This window comes from Dichotomopilus funicola (genome assembly GCF_033296635.1).
Source record: "Dichotomopilus funicola strain CBS 141.50 unplaced genomic scaffold C8A04scaffold_149, whole genome shotgun sequence".
Classification (NCBI taxonomy): domain Eukaryota; kingdom Fungi; phylum Ascomycota; class Sordariomycetes; order Sordariales; family Chaetomiaceae; genus Dichotomopilus; species Dichotomopilus funicola.
This window is the reverse complement of record NW_026944170.1, coordinates 1-12,761: the sequence shown is the minus strand read 5'-3', so window position 1 is coordinate 12,761 and position 12,761 is coordinate 1. Positions and strand designations below refer to the sequence as shown.

At 54.5% G+C, this 12,761-nt stretch overlaps 7 protein-coding genes and 1 non-coding gene across 8 annotated transcripts; 4 read left to right on the top strand and 4 right to left on the bottom strand.

Annotated features, from left to right (window-relative positions):
* Positions 1–215: 215 nt before the first annotated feature.
* C8A04DRAFT_40998 (uncharacterized protein) lies at positions 216–698 on the top strand (the record flags this gene model as incomplete). Its single annotated transcript, XM_062785139.1, has 1 exon — positions 216–698. One exon carries the CDS (start codon positions 216–218, stop codon positions 696–698), a length of 483 nt encoding a protein of 160 aa, XP_062632463.1.
* A 230-nt stretch (positions 699–928) lies between these two features.
* On the bottom strand, positions 929–2,340 carry C8A04DRAFT_33451 (putative sphingolipid long chain base-responsive protein; the record flags this gene model as incomplete). Its single annotated transcript, XM_062782469.1, has 3 exons — positions 929–1,354; positions 1,490–2,207; positions 2,288–2,340. The coding sequence occupies 3 exons, from the start codon at positions 2,338–2,340 to the stop codon at positions 929–931; spliced, it is 1,197 nt and encodes a 398-aa protein (XP_062632462.1).
* Positions 2,341–4,049: 1,709 nt separating this feature from the next.
* Positions 4,050–4,123, bottom strand: C8A04DRAFT_t152. Its single transcript has one exon. It is a non-coding gene; the product is annotated as a tRNA-Val (tRNA).
* A 287-nt stretch (positions 4,124–4,410) lies between these two features.
* C8A04DRAFT_33450 (Dolichyl-diphosphooligosaccharide--protein glycosyltransferase subunit 1) lies at positions 4,411–6,012 on the bottom strand (the record flags this gene model as incomplete). Its single annotated transcript, XM_062782468.1, has 3 exons — positions 4,411–4,693; positions 4,755–5,597; positions 5,666–6,012. The coding sequence occupies 3 exons, from the start codon at positions 6,010–6,012 to the stop codon at positions 4,411–4,413; spliced, it is 1,473 nt and encodes a 490-aa protein (XP_062632461.1).
* Positions 6,013–6,630: 618 nt separating this feature from the next.
* C8A04DRAFT_33449 (uncharacterized protein) lies at positions 6,631–7,286 on the top strand (the record flags this gene model as incomplete). Its single annotated transcript, XM_062782467.1, has 2 exons — positions 6,631–7,022; positions 7,076–7,286. The coding sequence occupies 2 exons, from the start codon at positions 6,631–6,633 to the stop codon at positions 7,284–7,286; spliced, it is 603 nt and encodes a 200-aa protein (XP_062632460.1).
* A 54-nt stretch (positions 7,287–7,340) lies between these two features.
* On the top strand, positions 7,341–7,868 carry C8A04DRAFT_33448 (uncharacterized protein; the record flags this gene model as incomplete). Its single annotated transcript, XM_062782466.1, has 2 exons — positions 7,341–7,702; positions 7,757–7,868. 2 exons carry the CDS (start codon positions 7,341–7,343, stop codon positions 7,866–7,868), a joined length of 474 nt encoding a protein of 157 aa, XP_062632459.1.
* Positions 7,869–8,407: 539 nt separating this feature from the next.
* C8A04DRAFT_40995 (hexokinase-domain-containing protein) lies at positions 8,408–11,062 on the top strand (the record flags this gene model as incomplete). Its single annotated transcript, XM_062785138.1, has 6 exons — positions 8,408–8,453; positions 9,380–9,502; positions 9,568–9,593; positions 9,649–10,059; positions 10,120–10,574; positions 10,639–11,062. The coding sequence occupies 6 exons, from the start codon at positions 8,408–8,410 to the stop codon at positions 11,060–11,062; spliced, it is 1,485 nt and encodes a 494-aa protein (XP_062632458.1).
* Positions 11,063–11,702: 640 nt separating this feature from the next.
* Positions 11,703–12,656, bottom strand: C8A04DRAFT_33446 (pyridoxal phosphate-dependent transferase; the record flags this gene model as incomplete). The annotated part of the gene is made up of 2 exons (XM_062782465.1): positions 11,703–12,422; positions 12,531–12,656. Coding segments are annotated over 2 exons (846 nt in total), but the record flags the coding sequence as incomplete, so codon positions are not given.
* Between the last annotated feature and the right edge of the window lie 105 nt (positions 12,657–12,761).

Sequence of the window (12,761 nt, the reverse complement as noted above, 5' to 3'; positions counted from 1 at the left end):
CTCCCTCTCTCTCCCTCTCTCTCCCTCTCTCTCCCTCTCTCTCTCACCCTCACGCAAAACCCGAAAACCGATCCCGAAGGCCATAACTAACTAATTCCCCCCCCCCAAAAAAGCCCATCGAATTCCTAACCTCCTACATCTCCTTCGCCCGCACCACCATCCACCCCACCATAACCCCCCCCGCCGGCCGCGCCCTCGTCGAAGCCTATGTCGAAATGCGCAAACTCGGCCAAGACGTCCGCACAGCCGACAAACGCATCACCGCCACCACGCGGCAACTGGAATCCATGATCCGGCTCTCCGAAGCCCACGCCAAAATGCGGCTCTCCGAGGTCGTCACTCCCGACGACGTCGGCGAAGCAGTCCGCCTGATCAAATCCGCGCTCAAAACAGCTGCTACCGACGCCCAGGGACGGATAGATATGAGTTTGTTGACGGAGGGGACGAGTGCGGCGGAGAGGAAAAAGAAGGCGGATATGAAGGATGCGGTGGTGAGGTTGTTGGATAGTGAGTTGACGGCCGGGGGGCAGGCGGTGAGGTATGCGGAGGTGGCGAGGAGGTTGGCGGAGGGGGCTGGGGTGCCGGTTGAGTCGGGGGAGTTTGCGGAGGTGATGAGGACGTTGGAGATGGAGGGGGCTGTGATGGTTAGTGGAGAGGGGCCGAGGAAGAGTGTGAGGAGGGTTACTGCGAGTGTTTGATCTGAAGAAGCAAGAGTTGAAGGTTAATGTTTCTGAGAAATGAATAGGTAAATGTGTCATGAACCATGGGCTACTGAGTGGTAAACATCAGTGTATTTCAAATTCCATGCTTCTATCAAACATAAAAGAAGTCGCATACAACCATTCCCAATAAACCGTCGCAGCTAGGTATATCATAACCAAAGAGAATAACAAACCGATACCCAACACACCCCTCATACTCCAAAGTCTTAATACCTCTCACTCAACCCATCCACCTCACTACCCTCCGTCCCCCTCCCAGGCCTAACATTCTCTTTCCCCTTCCCCTGTCCCATCCCACCTCCAACTCCCACCATCTGACTACCACCACCACCACCACCACCACCACCACACCCCGCATTGACAATAACAGTCTTACCATCACCGCCAGCCTCCCCCAGCAACGCCGCCTCATTCAACGTCCAGTCCCGCAGGTCGTCCTCGGCATCGTTCAGAATCTGGCGCGCTTGGGCCGCATGTGTGTATGGCGGACGGACGTCGCCGGGCACCACGGGATGGTCATCGATAAGCTGCAGCAGCCGCAGGCCGTGGCGGGCGAGGATGGCTTGTTTCTCGGCCCGCTCGATGGTTGCGAGGAAGTCGATGGTGTAGGACTCTTTGAGTTTCTGTCGGGTCTGTCGGTAATCAGTACCTGTCCCCTGCGTCTCTCAAACATAACGTAAGGTAAAGCCCCTTGGGACAAGGGGTTCCACCGAACCACGGCAAGAAACACGAGCCACGACAAGCAGAAGAAGAAGAAAAAAACCTACCACATTCCCCAACTGCGCCTCCGCCACCAAATTCTCCGCCTCCGCCCTCACCAACTCCTGCTCCAGCGTCACCAACCGTGCACTCTGCGGCTCCCGCGCCCGCAGCCGCGCCATCTCGTCCGCAATCCGCCGCCTCCCATCCCGACTCGGCTGCACGCTGCGCTCCGTATTCCGCACCACCTTCAGCACCGCCCTGCTCTCGTCCAGCCGCGCTGCGTACGCTTCTTCTTGCTCGCCGAGCTCGGAGAGCACTACGCCGATTTTGTCGCTGATGTCGGAGATGGCGGTGTCTTTGCTCGAATGGAGGGGGCCGCTGCCGCTGCCGCTACTACCGCCGTTGCTGTGGTGGTTGGTAGGGGCTGGTGAGAGAGTGGAAGTAGACGCAGTCTGCTCCCCCCATTCAGAAAGTTGCGTAGCGATGGAGAGACGCTCGCGCGCGGCGGACTCGTGGGCCGAGACGAGGGTGTTGGCCGACTTAATCAGGCGGTGGAGGCGTTTGGAGAGGGCCGGCTGGGAGCTGCCGCGTAGCGAGGGGAACGAGAAAGGCTTGCGGGAGCTGCGGGTGCTGTTGCTGCTGTGGGTGGAGTGCTGTTGTTGGTGGTGGTGGTTGAAGGTGCTGGTGTTGGAGGTGGGCGCGCCGGAGAAGGTGATGGGGTTGTTGTTGCCGCCGCCGCCGCCGGAGGAGCGGTTGGAGGACCGGAAGGAGAGGGCGCGGTTCCTATATAGTAAATGGATGATTAGTTAGAGGGAGGCGGAACAAAAGTAGATGGCTCAATGGGTGAGGGCGAGATGGTATACCACTGGGACGAGAGAGAGAAGTGCCGGGAGCTTTCGGTGCTTTTGCGCGACATGACTTTGTGGTTGATGGCTGTGGTTGAGAAAACGGACTGGAGACAGAGACTTACAACATCTTAGTCTCATTTACAATGTCTTTCCAAGAAGAGATTCTTGTTCCAGATATGCCTGATGAGTCTGTCCTGATTCAGCAAGAGCCCAACGAATATGGTTGCTCGAGTGCTCCTTCCTGGTATCAAAAGAGTAAAGGCAAGTGCCTACTGGTTATAATGAGCGATGTGGTCCGTTTGGCCGCTCAGTCTGATATCTTGAACGCGCGATTTCAAGCAGAAAGAAAGCGATGATGATATTGTCCGTAGAATGTACGCTTCTTATGCATCCCCCCTTAGATTTAACTTTTGTCAGGACACCCCTTCAACGTAGGGACAAATTATCTGCCCCAACCAAGCCATCTTCGCATTAACCAAACTATTATGTTGTCTCCGACGTAATAACACATCAACCAGCAAATCCTGGCGAGGTTAGCTCCTTTGAGTGCCTCGATTGGAAGCGCATCGTCATGGGGGGCCTGCGATGGGTGGGAGGAAGAGATGACGTCATAGCCGCTTCCGTTCCCCCGTCACTTCACGCGACTCAGCACTTCACAACGATCTGTATGTTGGAGTTTGGCAATGCAGTGAATAATTGAGGAACACAAATCTAACCGAAATTTATTACAAATTACTCCTCGCTCCGCCCATACCCAAGCACTATGTGACCATCCCAGTCCAAGTAAATGCACCTCTCCCGCTCATCCAAACCATCCCAAACCCTATCCCTAACGCTCTACCCTCTACCACCACCCACCCCATAAGTTCATTCACCTCGTCGCATACACCACCGGCGTGCTCGACCGCTGGTAACTAACCACCGTAGCCCTTGGCCCAGGGGAGGAGTACCGAACAGTGCTAGAGTAGCTAGCCCGGGGCGAGTAGTGATGGCCGTGACTGTGACTGTGGCCATGACTGTGGTGGCTGTGGGTGGTGCTGGTGTAATAGCGAGGCCGATTGGGGACGATTTCTTCGCGGTAGTAGTACTTCTCTTTTGGGTCTGATCGGAGGCATAGTGAACTGAGGCACATTTTGATTGGTTTTTGCGTGGCTGTGGTTGGGTTTGTTTTTTGAGGGGGTAATCGATTTTGGTCTTGGTGATGGCACGGTGGTTTCGTTGTCTTTGTGAAGAAGGTGTGGAAGTGAAGGTTGGCGCCAGAAGTAAAGACCAGAGAATGGTTTCAACCGTGACTCGAACCGATCGCGGTTTTCTCCTGAGATTTATCTACAGCCTCAACCCCCCGGCCATCCACCAGATGTCCAGAAAAACAAGGTTATTGTCAACACATGCATGGGTGGCTTAGCAGGACCCTGAATCTGCCGGTCCATTCCCATCGTTACATTGGTTCCGAAGCCAAGCTTTTGTGCTCCCACACCTTGACGGTGATGACGATGCCCAGCCAGTACCCGTAGAGTCGTAACAACTCACGTCCCGGGCGAAACTCTTTTGTCAAGGCCGGCCAGGAGATCTCTCTGCCCTCTCTGTCAAAATCTTGAACGCACGCCGACTGGTACTGTGCTAAATATCCGCTGTGAAAGTTCAGCCCCTCTTCCCCACACCAAGCCCACAAGGACGCCGCCTAGCAAACCCCAAAACAAAAAAAAATAAAACCAAAAAAATAGAGTTCACAGCATGATATCTCTCAACCACCCCGTTCACCCCTCTCAAGCACTCATGATCCGATCCAGGCTCGAACTGGAGACCTTCAGTGTGTTAGACTGACGTGATAACCAACTACACCATCGGACCCTTCGCTTGTTTTGATGAGGGCTCCACTCGGTGGACTCGACTTATGAGTCAAGACGGGACGGTTCGTACTGGGATTCTCAAGACAACGGCTACATAGTTAGGGCACGCATGATAGATGGGACCGTTTTGTCGCTTTGCCGATTCCTCTAATGTTCAATCCATGGGAAACAGACAGACGTAGGATACATACAACATACAACATCAGAAAACCCTTGCTAGAAAAAAAAAGCCGAAAATAGACCATTTTATATTACCCCCTTTCCCATTCAACTTCCACCTCCCGGGATCTATTTCTTCTTCGCATCAAATTTCAGCTCCAGATTTCCCACGAGCCACGCGCTCACAAACACGGCCACGGCGCTGCCAAACACAATCAGTGGTTTCCTCAGGGCTGCCGCGAGCGGGTAGTCGTATGTGATGACCAGGTCGCGGTCCCGGAAGTCGTCGACGAGGTTGCGAGCCTTGATGATGAGGGCCGTGCGGCCGATGGTGTCGAGGAAGGTCTTGTGGACTCCGACGCTGGTAGAGGTGATGGATTGGGTTGGGATGGAGGTGTGGTATTGCACATTTCTGGGGGGGTTAGTCAAGGGATGTAATAGGGATATTGGGGAAAGTGGAAAAGATAACGTACTCGGCTCCCTCGGGCAGGATGACCCGGATTTGCACCTGTTCATACTCAACACCCTCCGCCTGCTTCGGGCCCTCGAGGAAGGGCACGTTAAGCACAAACCCGCCGGCGGCCGTCTTCCGCAAAAAGTGGCTGGCGTCCGAGTTCCAGCCAATTGTGAAGGGGTACTTCCACCCGCCAAACAACGGGTACCGCGGCTTAACTTCAAGCAAGGCCTCGCGCTTGTTGCTCCGGAACTTGGATGTCGACACGTTGCCAATGACATCGGTGTAGTACGGGTCGGCACTGCCAGGGCGCAGCGGGAACTTGAGCTCCTTCAGCGCATGCGAGTTGGGCTGGTAGTATTGCGACTGCTGCCACTTGACGCGGTTGAACAGCGACGACAGGTTCGCGCCGCGGTGGTGCAGCGTGTAGCGCTCCTCAAAGGCTACGTTGCCGCCCCAGTGGCTGACCTCGATGTCGCGCTCCAGCTCCGAAACGTGTGTCACCGGCTTGTTGAACTCGAAGCGCACGCTGACGGGCTCGGTGGCCCCCGCGGGTTTCTCGTCGAATGGGCCGTAGGTCAGCTTCTTCTGCGGGAACTCCTCGACGTCGCCGCTGCCTGGGAGCTTGGTATAGTCGAGGATTGCGCCCGATGGGAACTTGACTTCGGTCTTTTGCTTGGTCGTGTCGTAGGCGGACAACCAGTAGGCTGAGAATGGGAAGGAGAGGTATTGCTTCTCTTCTTGCTTGATCGAGGCTGGGAGGGGATTGTAGGCCTTGAGGAGGTAGTAGCTGATGCCGAGGGTCCGCTGCGCGCCTGGCGCGAGGGCGTTGGGGAGACGGATGCGGAGGTACTGGATGTCACTGTGCCAGTCAGCGTCTGGGGGTCGAATTGAACAATCACCCGGATTTCCAGACTCAATTCCGCCTACCTGTCTTTGTCAAACTCGACCACCTCGGCGACAAACGGCCCCGCGCTGCTGTCCTTGCGGTCCTTCACCTCCACCCCGCCGAGGCGCGATAGCTGGTCGGCCGTAAACGGCACGAAGTACTCATCCTGGGCCTCCTTGTCGATGTTCTGCACGAGCACGTTGACGTTCTCTTTGACGTAGTTCTTCTCGACCGAGATGATGTGCACCAGATTGGCGTTCTTGAAGACTTGGGGTGGTCGGAAGGTGGACGGAAGTGTGGTGGAGCTACTGCTGCTTGACTTGGAGCTCGCGGCCGAGGCCAGCGACAGCAGCGACAGGAGCGCCGAGAAGACGCCTGACGTCTTCATCGTGAAAAAAGCGACGGCAGGAGGCTCATGAACCTCACGTGGCCGCCAATTGGAAAATCAAAGGAAGAAGGGAGTGGGCGACGGGGAAAGAAAACAAGGGTTTGGCCGATATGATGCACCCGTTGACTTCCATCATCGTGGCCTTCTGACGGCAGCTGCCAGCCAGCTCGAAAAGCTTACGTTGCCGAAACAACCCCTGTCGCCTTCCATATGTGGGGCCTAGACGAGACGCTGGGAGCGCTTCCATTGGCCAATCCCTGTGCAGCAAATGCCGTTGTCTTCCATAACACTTCATATTTCGAGGCTCAATGAAAGGTAAACTTTCTGCGGGAGGCCAACTGTGGATTGGGAGAGACTATGATGCACCGGCTGCAAAGCAAGTAGCATGGGGTTTAGAGAGCCCCAACATTTTTACAACAATGAAGCTCTGTCGCACTTGCCCCAGCTACATCCTCTCCTTGCAGGTCCCACCTGTGTTCGAGATAACAACATGGACTCCGGCCAACAACTTCTTGTTCACTTCGACCTTCTAAACCTCAGTTAAACCCTATGGCAAACTTGCTACTCGAACGCCCCCTAACAATCTATCAAAAATCCCGTCATCTGACACCTTTCCTCATGGCCGCGTCTCCGCCCCGCCGAAGAAATGATCCTGTGGTCGCTCTTCGCCTCGATGACGAGGGGAACGTCACTGTCCTGACGCGCGCTGAACTCGACCACGACGATCCATCAGCTTCTTGTGGAATAGAGCTCCTGGAGAATGACGAAGGCGACAGAACTTTCACCCAGGTCGTCATCCGGTCGTTGTATAACGATGGATGTGAAATGTTCTCTAAGGATATTTTTCGGAATGTTGCCGAGCAATTCGACCTGTGCGCAAAGCATCCCAACGTAGAGCATCGCGTTTCGCTTATGGGAATCGACGGCATAATTGTGGACTTCTTCTTCAAACTCGGAGCGGATGTCACCGACGGGGGAAAGGTCCGTTGGCCGGGCTGCAGGATCAAAACGTGTGTCTTGTATTCGCAGGCGTTCAGCGGCTTGGGCTAATTCAGGTCTATAGCTCCAAACCCCGTCTCGACTACCGCGGTATCCGCCGGCTCATGTTAGCTGCGGGCAGCCCGCATTCCAATCCGGAGGGCGCCTACCTGACCATCGGTATCGTGTTAGAGACGGAGATTTACGACGCCACAACCAACGCCGTGCTTAGCCCCTGGCTGGACCGAAGTTGCCACACCGTCTTGCAGCGATTCTACCGCGAGCGGCAATCCTAGGATGACGCCTTTGCACGGGACGGCCTCCACTCATTCATTGAATCAAGCGAGATCATGCCCAAGATCAACAACGTCGTTGCGGTGGGCTGTGGCACCATATCGCGGTTCGAGGACGCGGACCTGCGTGACCATAGCATGTCGCAACATGCACTGATGCTCGCCGTACGAGATCTCGTAGAGGCCAGCTGCAAGAAGCAGCGCATCGTCCAGTGCTTTGCTCAAGACCCTATCTACGATCCGGTAGATAAAGCGGTCCTGGAGGATGCGGATATCACCGTGTTGAGTGATCCGAGAATCTGGCTCGAGATTGACGAAGGGAGCGTGGTCATTTCAGTTGGGCCTAACATTCCAGTCTTGGAAATCATTGCCGACATTGCGAGACCGCTCGTTCTAGTGATCTCGCGGCCCCGTCTAACGTTGGTGACCCTCGACTCTTAAACTAGCGGACCAGGTGCTAACTTTGATCCTAGTGAAGTCGCACCTCGAGTCCGCACCATGCTTTTAAACGAGTACATCCGAGAAGAGCACTTTGATATTACCCAAGCCTTCGGTGACGCTGCAATTTTCGTCAGAACACCGTGAGGGCTGAATACGAGTTATTGGACTACAGCAATTCAATTTTGTCAATCATTGTTACCGAGGAATATTTTAAGGGGGCTATCAGGAATTGTAGAGTGTAGCGTAGCGCCGTTGCATTTTCAGGGGCGAGGTAAACAATTAGCGGCATATCCAGGGGTTAAAAACAAAATCAGTTCACACATAACCCTAACCCGCGAACCCCCCACGCTCGGACTTGGCAAAATATCAACGGTCTCAAAGCCCCCAAACTCAGCTGTGTTGGGGTGCGGGGTAATTGCCACTGTGCTGTGAGCTTTGCTCCCGATGGATAGATAGAGGGGCATCCCTGCCGGCACTCCCCTGAGCTTAAAGTCTTGGGTTGACGACACAAGTCCGATACTAGGACGTATCTCAGTCAGCCTTCTCTGAGCTATTACTTGACCTGCGTGAAAAAAAGTGAAGTCCCCGAAAGGAAACAAACCTCTCAACACAACACAATCTTCAGACCTCAAACGCCATCACATACTTTCGGCCTTGCACCGCTGCAAATTTTATAGTTCAACATGGTTGGCCTAGGACCGAAGCCTCCCCCGTCGAGGAAGGGTACCGGTACGTGTGATTTTAAGCTTAAACGAGCTCTCCCGTCTTTCTCCCGTTGCGGCCCAAATATCCATTGGCCTCCACCATGACCCTCTTTCACGATGATTGCCACGGCAGCCCCCCAACTGCGGATGCCGCCTGCCACTTAGGGGTAAGGGAACACATTGGGTGCTTGGCGGTAGCTCCTGCTCTCTCTGTGTTCCCTTGCCCCTGGGAGAGGTAGTGGTTGATGTGGAGGTTGGGGGAAGCTCGTCCGTTTTTTTCACATGTTGGTCTTGTTGATGTTGTTCTACCTTCACCTTATCTGGGGTTGGGTGCTACTCGAAAGCAGGCAACGAAAAGGAGGCAAAGTTGGACAAGTGTGCACAAGAGTTTCTCGAAGCGAACCATGGTTATTCGGAGTGGCTTTGTGACATTGGCTTCACGAGGGCATTGTGAAGTCCCTAGTGCCTCGCGGACTTGTCGGACTTCGCGGACTGTCTGAAAAACACGCCTTAGCAGCCTTTCTACCTGCCCACGCCCGTTCCTTCTCTCTTTTGAAACACCGTCCCATATTGTTCTACCGTCTGTTGTACTCCCCGCTCCACTCTTCATCCTGTTTCCCGATACCCGGTCAACTGATTGCTTTGGGATTCTCTATTCTCTTCCCTTTTTGCCTACCTTGCCCGCAGAGAGAGAATTGAGGATGCAAAGACATCGGAATGGCAACATCGGAAAAACAACTGGACTCCCTTCTCTATCCTAAAATCACCTACAACCGCGTTCTCGTCCGATACCTTTTTCCTCTTTCCACTTCTTCCACTTTTCCCTTCTATTTCTCCCTACAGAGGCGCTCTCACCAATTCTTCGGCTACAACAACCACATACCCGCCCGACAACGCAAGGCATAGAGCGCGCGATACCCCTTTAGCGACTAACCATGACTGTGGATACAGGCACGCTCAACGATGCACCCAGGTCGCTGATCAAGGAGATCAAGGATCTGGAGCAGCTATTGACCGTTAACACCGACAAGTTAAAGGAGATCACGAATCACTTCATCAATGAACTCACAAAGGGTACGTGCAGCGCTACCGCGCAACGACTAAGCGCGAAGAAAGAGCATATTGTTAACGAGTAACAGGCCTGAGTGTGGCAGGCGGCAGTATTGTAAGTTAGGATCGCGACCACGTTCACGAACATCCTTTGCTAACCCGTCCGATAGCCCATGAACCCGACCTGGGTCATGTCGCGGCCGACCGGGCATGAGACAGGCAGCTTCCTGGCGCTGGACATGGGCGGCACCAACTTGCGGGTGTGCCAGGTGACTCTGACGGAGCAGAAATCCGAGTTTGATATTATCCAATCGAAGTACCGCATGCCGGATGAGCTGAAGACGGGCGAGTCGGACGAGCTGTGGGAGTACATTGCCGACTGCCTGCAGCAGTTTATTGAGACTCACCACGGTGATGCGAGCAAGCTGGATAAAATTCCGCTCGGTTTCACCTTTTCATACCCGGCCACCCAGAACTACATTGATGAGGGTATCCTGCAGCGCTGGACCAAGGGCTTTGACATTGCCGGTGTTGAGGGCCACAATGTAGTGCCCATGTTTGAAGCTGCTCTGGCTCAGCGGGTAGGTTTTATTCACGAGTCCTCACTTTTTCAGGAGTAAACCGCCGCTAACTAGCAACAGGGCGTTCCCATCAAGCTGACTGCTCTGATCAACGATACCACGGGCACACTCATCGCTTCAGCCTACACCGACCCCAAAATGCGGATCGGTTGCATCTTTGGCACCGGCTGCAATGCGGCTTACATCGAGGACTGCGGTTCGATCCCCAAGCTTGCCCACCTTAACCTGCCGGCCGACACGCCCATGGCGATCAACTGCGAGTGGGGTGCCTTTGACAACGAGCACCAGGTGCTGCCGCGCACTCAGTACGATGTCGCGATCGACAAGGACTCACCGCGCCCCGGCCAGCAGGCGTTCGAGAAGATGATTGCGGGGCTTTACCTCGGCGAGATCTTCCGCCTCATCCTGGTCGACCTGCACGATAATCACGAGATCCACATCTTTGCGAACCAGGACATTGCCAAGCTGCGCAAGCCGTACTCGCTGGATTCGTCCTTCTTGTCGTCCATTGAGGAGTATGTTCTGATCCTTTGAGAGAGATTTGATGTGATTGATGGGATGTTCTAACTAAGCGAATAGGGACCCCTTTGAGAACCTGTCGGAGACCCTGGAGCTCTTCCAGAGCAAGCTCAACATCACCCCCAACCTCCCCGAGCTGGAGCTCATCCGCCGCACGGCCGAGCTTATTGGCACGCGCGCGGCTCGTCTCTCGGCTTGCGGCGTGGCAGCCATCAGCATCAAGAAGGGTTACAAGACCTGCCACGTCGGCGCTGACGGCTCCGTGTTTAACAAATACCCCCATTTCAAGGCCCGTGGCGCCGTGGCGCTCCGTGAGATCCTCGACTGGCCCGAGAAGACGGACGAGAAGGAGGAGGACCCGATTGAGATCTTGGCCGCTGAGGATGGCAGTGGTGTGGGCGCTGCGCTGATTGCTGCCCTGACTCTGGAGCGTGTGCAGCAGGGCAACATGCACGGCATTTTGCACCCGGAGAACTTCAAATAAGTGCTCACTTCGCAGCGGCTAGACGGGTTCCATCGGGGACTTCACGGGGTAGCTGCAAGATCTGGACAGTTGCAGATGTGTCGCTTGACTGATTCAAGGGGCAAGAGTCGCGACGCGGCTATGTGAGTTTATGTCATCGGAATTCGGTTCGCATTTGGGAAATGGTTTGGGAATACCACCAAGGGCGATAAAGTGTGCGCTCTTCTGACCTTTCAGCCTTGTCACCTAGTTTACAGGTCCCAGGGCGGTTGAGCTGGGGCTTTTGCTCGAGACTTTTGTGCTTCTCAGACGTGGGAAAGGCTGGACTGATAACGTGGTCCTTTTCGTTGATGGCCGGCCCATGTTCCAGCAGATTAGCTGCTTGGGCTGTGGCATGAGCTGAAGCACGAACACTTTGCCCATTCACGAAGGGTAACGGGTGCGATATGTTGAGTTGTAGTGTAACTGAACTTGAGTACCCTATGCTACGCCAGGTGCAGCCAAATGCAATCAATGCGATGATTTTATCCTTTTACTCTCGCCAGTATGTCTTTGTCTGTTCACCTCTCTTCTCCTTTCATCTTATCTCATCTCATCTCTCCATCTCTCATCCTTTCTCCTCCTCCCCCAACCTTCTCCTCTCTCTCTCTCCATCTCCCATCTACTCCGCCTCCACCTTCCCCCCCAACTCCTCCCTCAAAACCCCCCCCGCAACCTCCAGCGCCGCCCCAAAAGCCTCAATCAACTCCCCCACCGGCTCCAACCCAACACTAATCCTTACCTGTTCCGGATTCGCTCCAAACGTCTTGAGATACTCGGCGGCCTCGGGGTCTGCCGTACCCCAGATGGCGTCGTTGAAAGGGAAAGCTAGGGTGCGGTGCGCGCCTAGGTGCGGGCCGTGGTGCACGGAGAGGTGGTTGTAGAAGGATTTGGCTGTTTGGAGGGTGGGGAAGTCTAGGGCGAGGAGGCAGCCGTGGCCGGGGGTGAATTTTATCGCGTTGGTTGGTGTTTGTGACTCTGTGGGGTGTTGTTGAGGGTCCGTTGGGGGTTGTTGTTGCTGGAGCGGCTGGGCAAAGGGTTGTCGCATCATAGCTTGGTAATGCGCATGTGTATCAGTAAAAGGCGGGTAAAGAACTGCCTTCACCAGAGCAGGTAACGACGGCGTTTCTAGCCGAGGTTGAGTGTACGAGTGTAAGAAGGTAGCTAAGGCTAGGGCGTTGGCGTTGAGGGTGGCGGAACGGGCGAAATAGTCGCGGGAGTTGGCCAGCAGCTTGACGGCGTCGGCGTGGAAGTATTCGTTGCGGAATTGGGTGGTGAGGGTGGATTTTAGGGGGGTGTGGAAGGGAGAGGTTGGGGGGAGGACGATGGAGCCGCCCATTACCTAGTGTATGAGTATGAGGGTTAGTTCGTGTTTTCAGTGTAAAAAGAAGGAAAGGAAAAAAATGAAGAAAAAGAAAAAAAAGGGGGGACTGGGATAAAGGGGACATACGTTGGCGTAACCGCTGACGGCCTTGGTGGTGGAGGTGATCACGACGTCGGATACTGGGGTAACGTCGATGTTGCAGAAGGACCCTATGGTCTCGTCGACTACGACGGGGATGGAGTATTTGTCGGCCTAGTACGGGTCAGTCTTCTATCTCTTCGTTTGGGGACCGGAGAAAGGAAAAGAAAACATAGAAAAAAAAAGAAAAAAAAAAAAAAAAAAAAAAAAAAAAAAAAA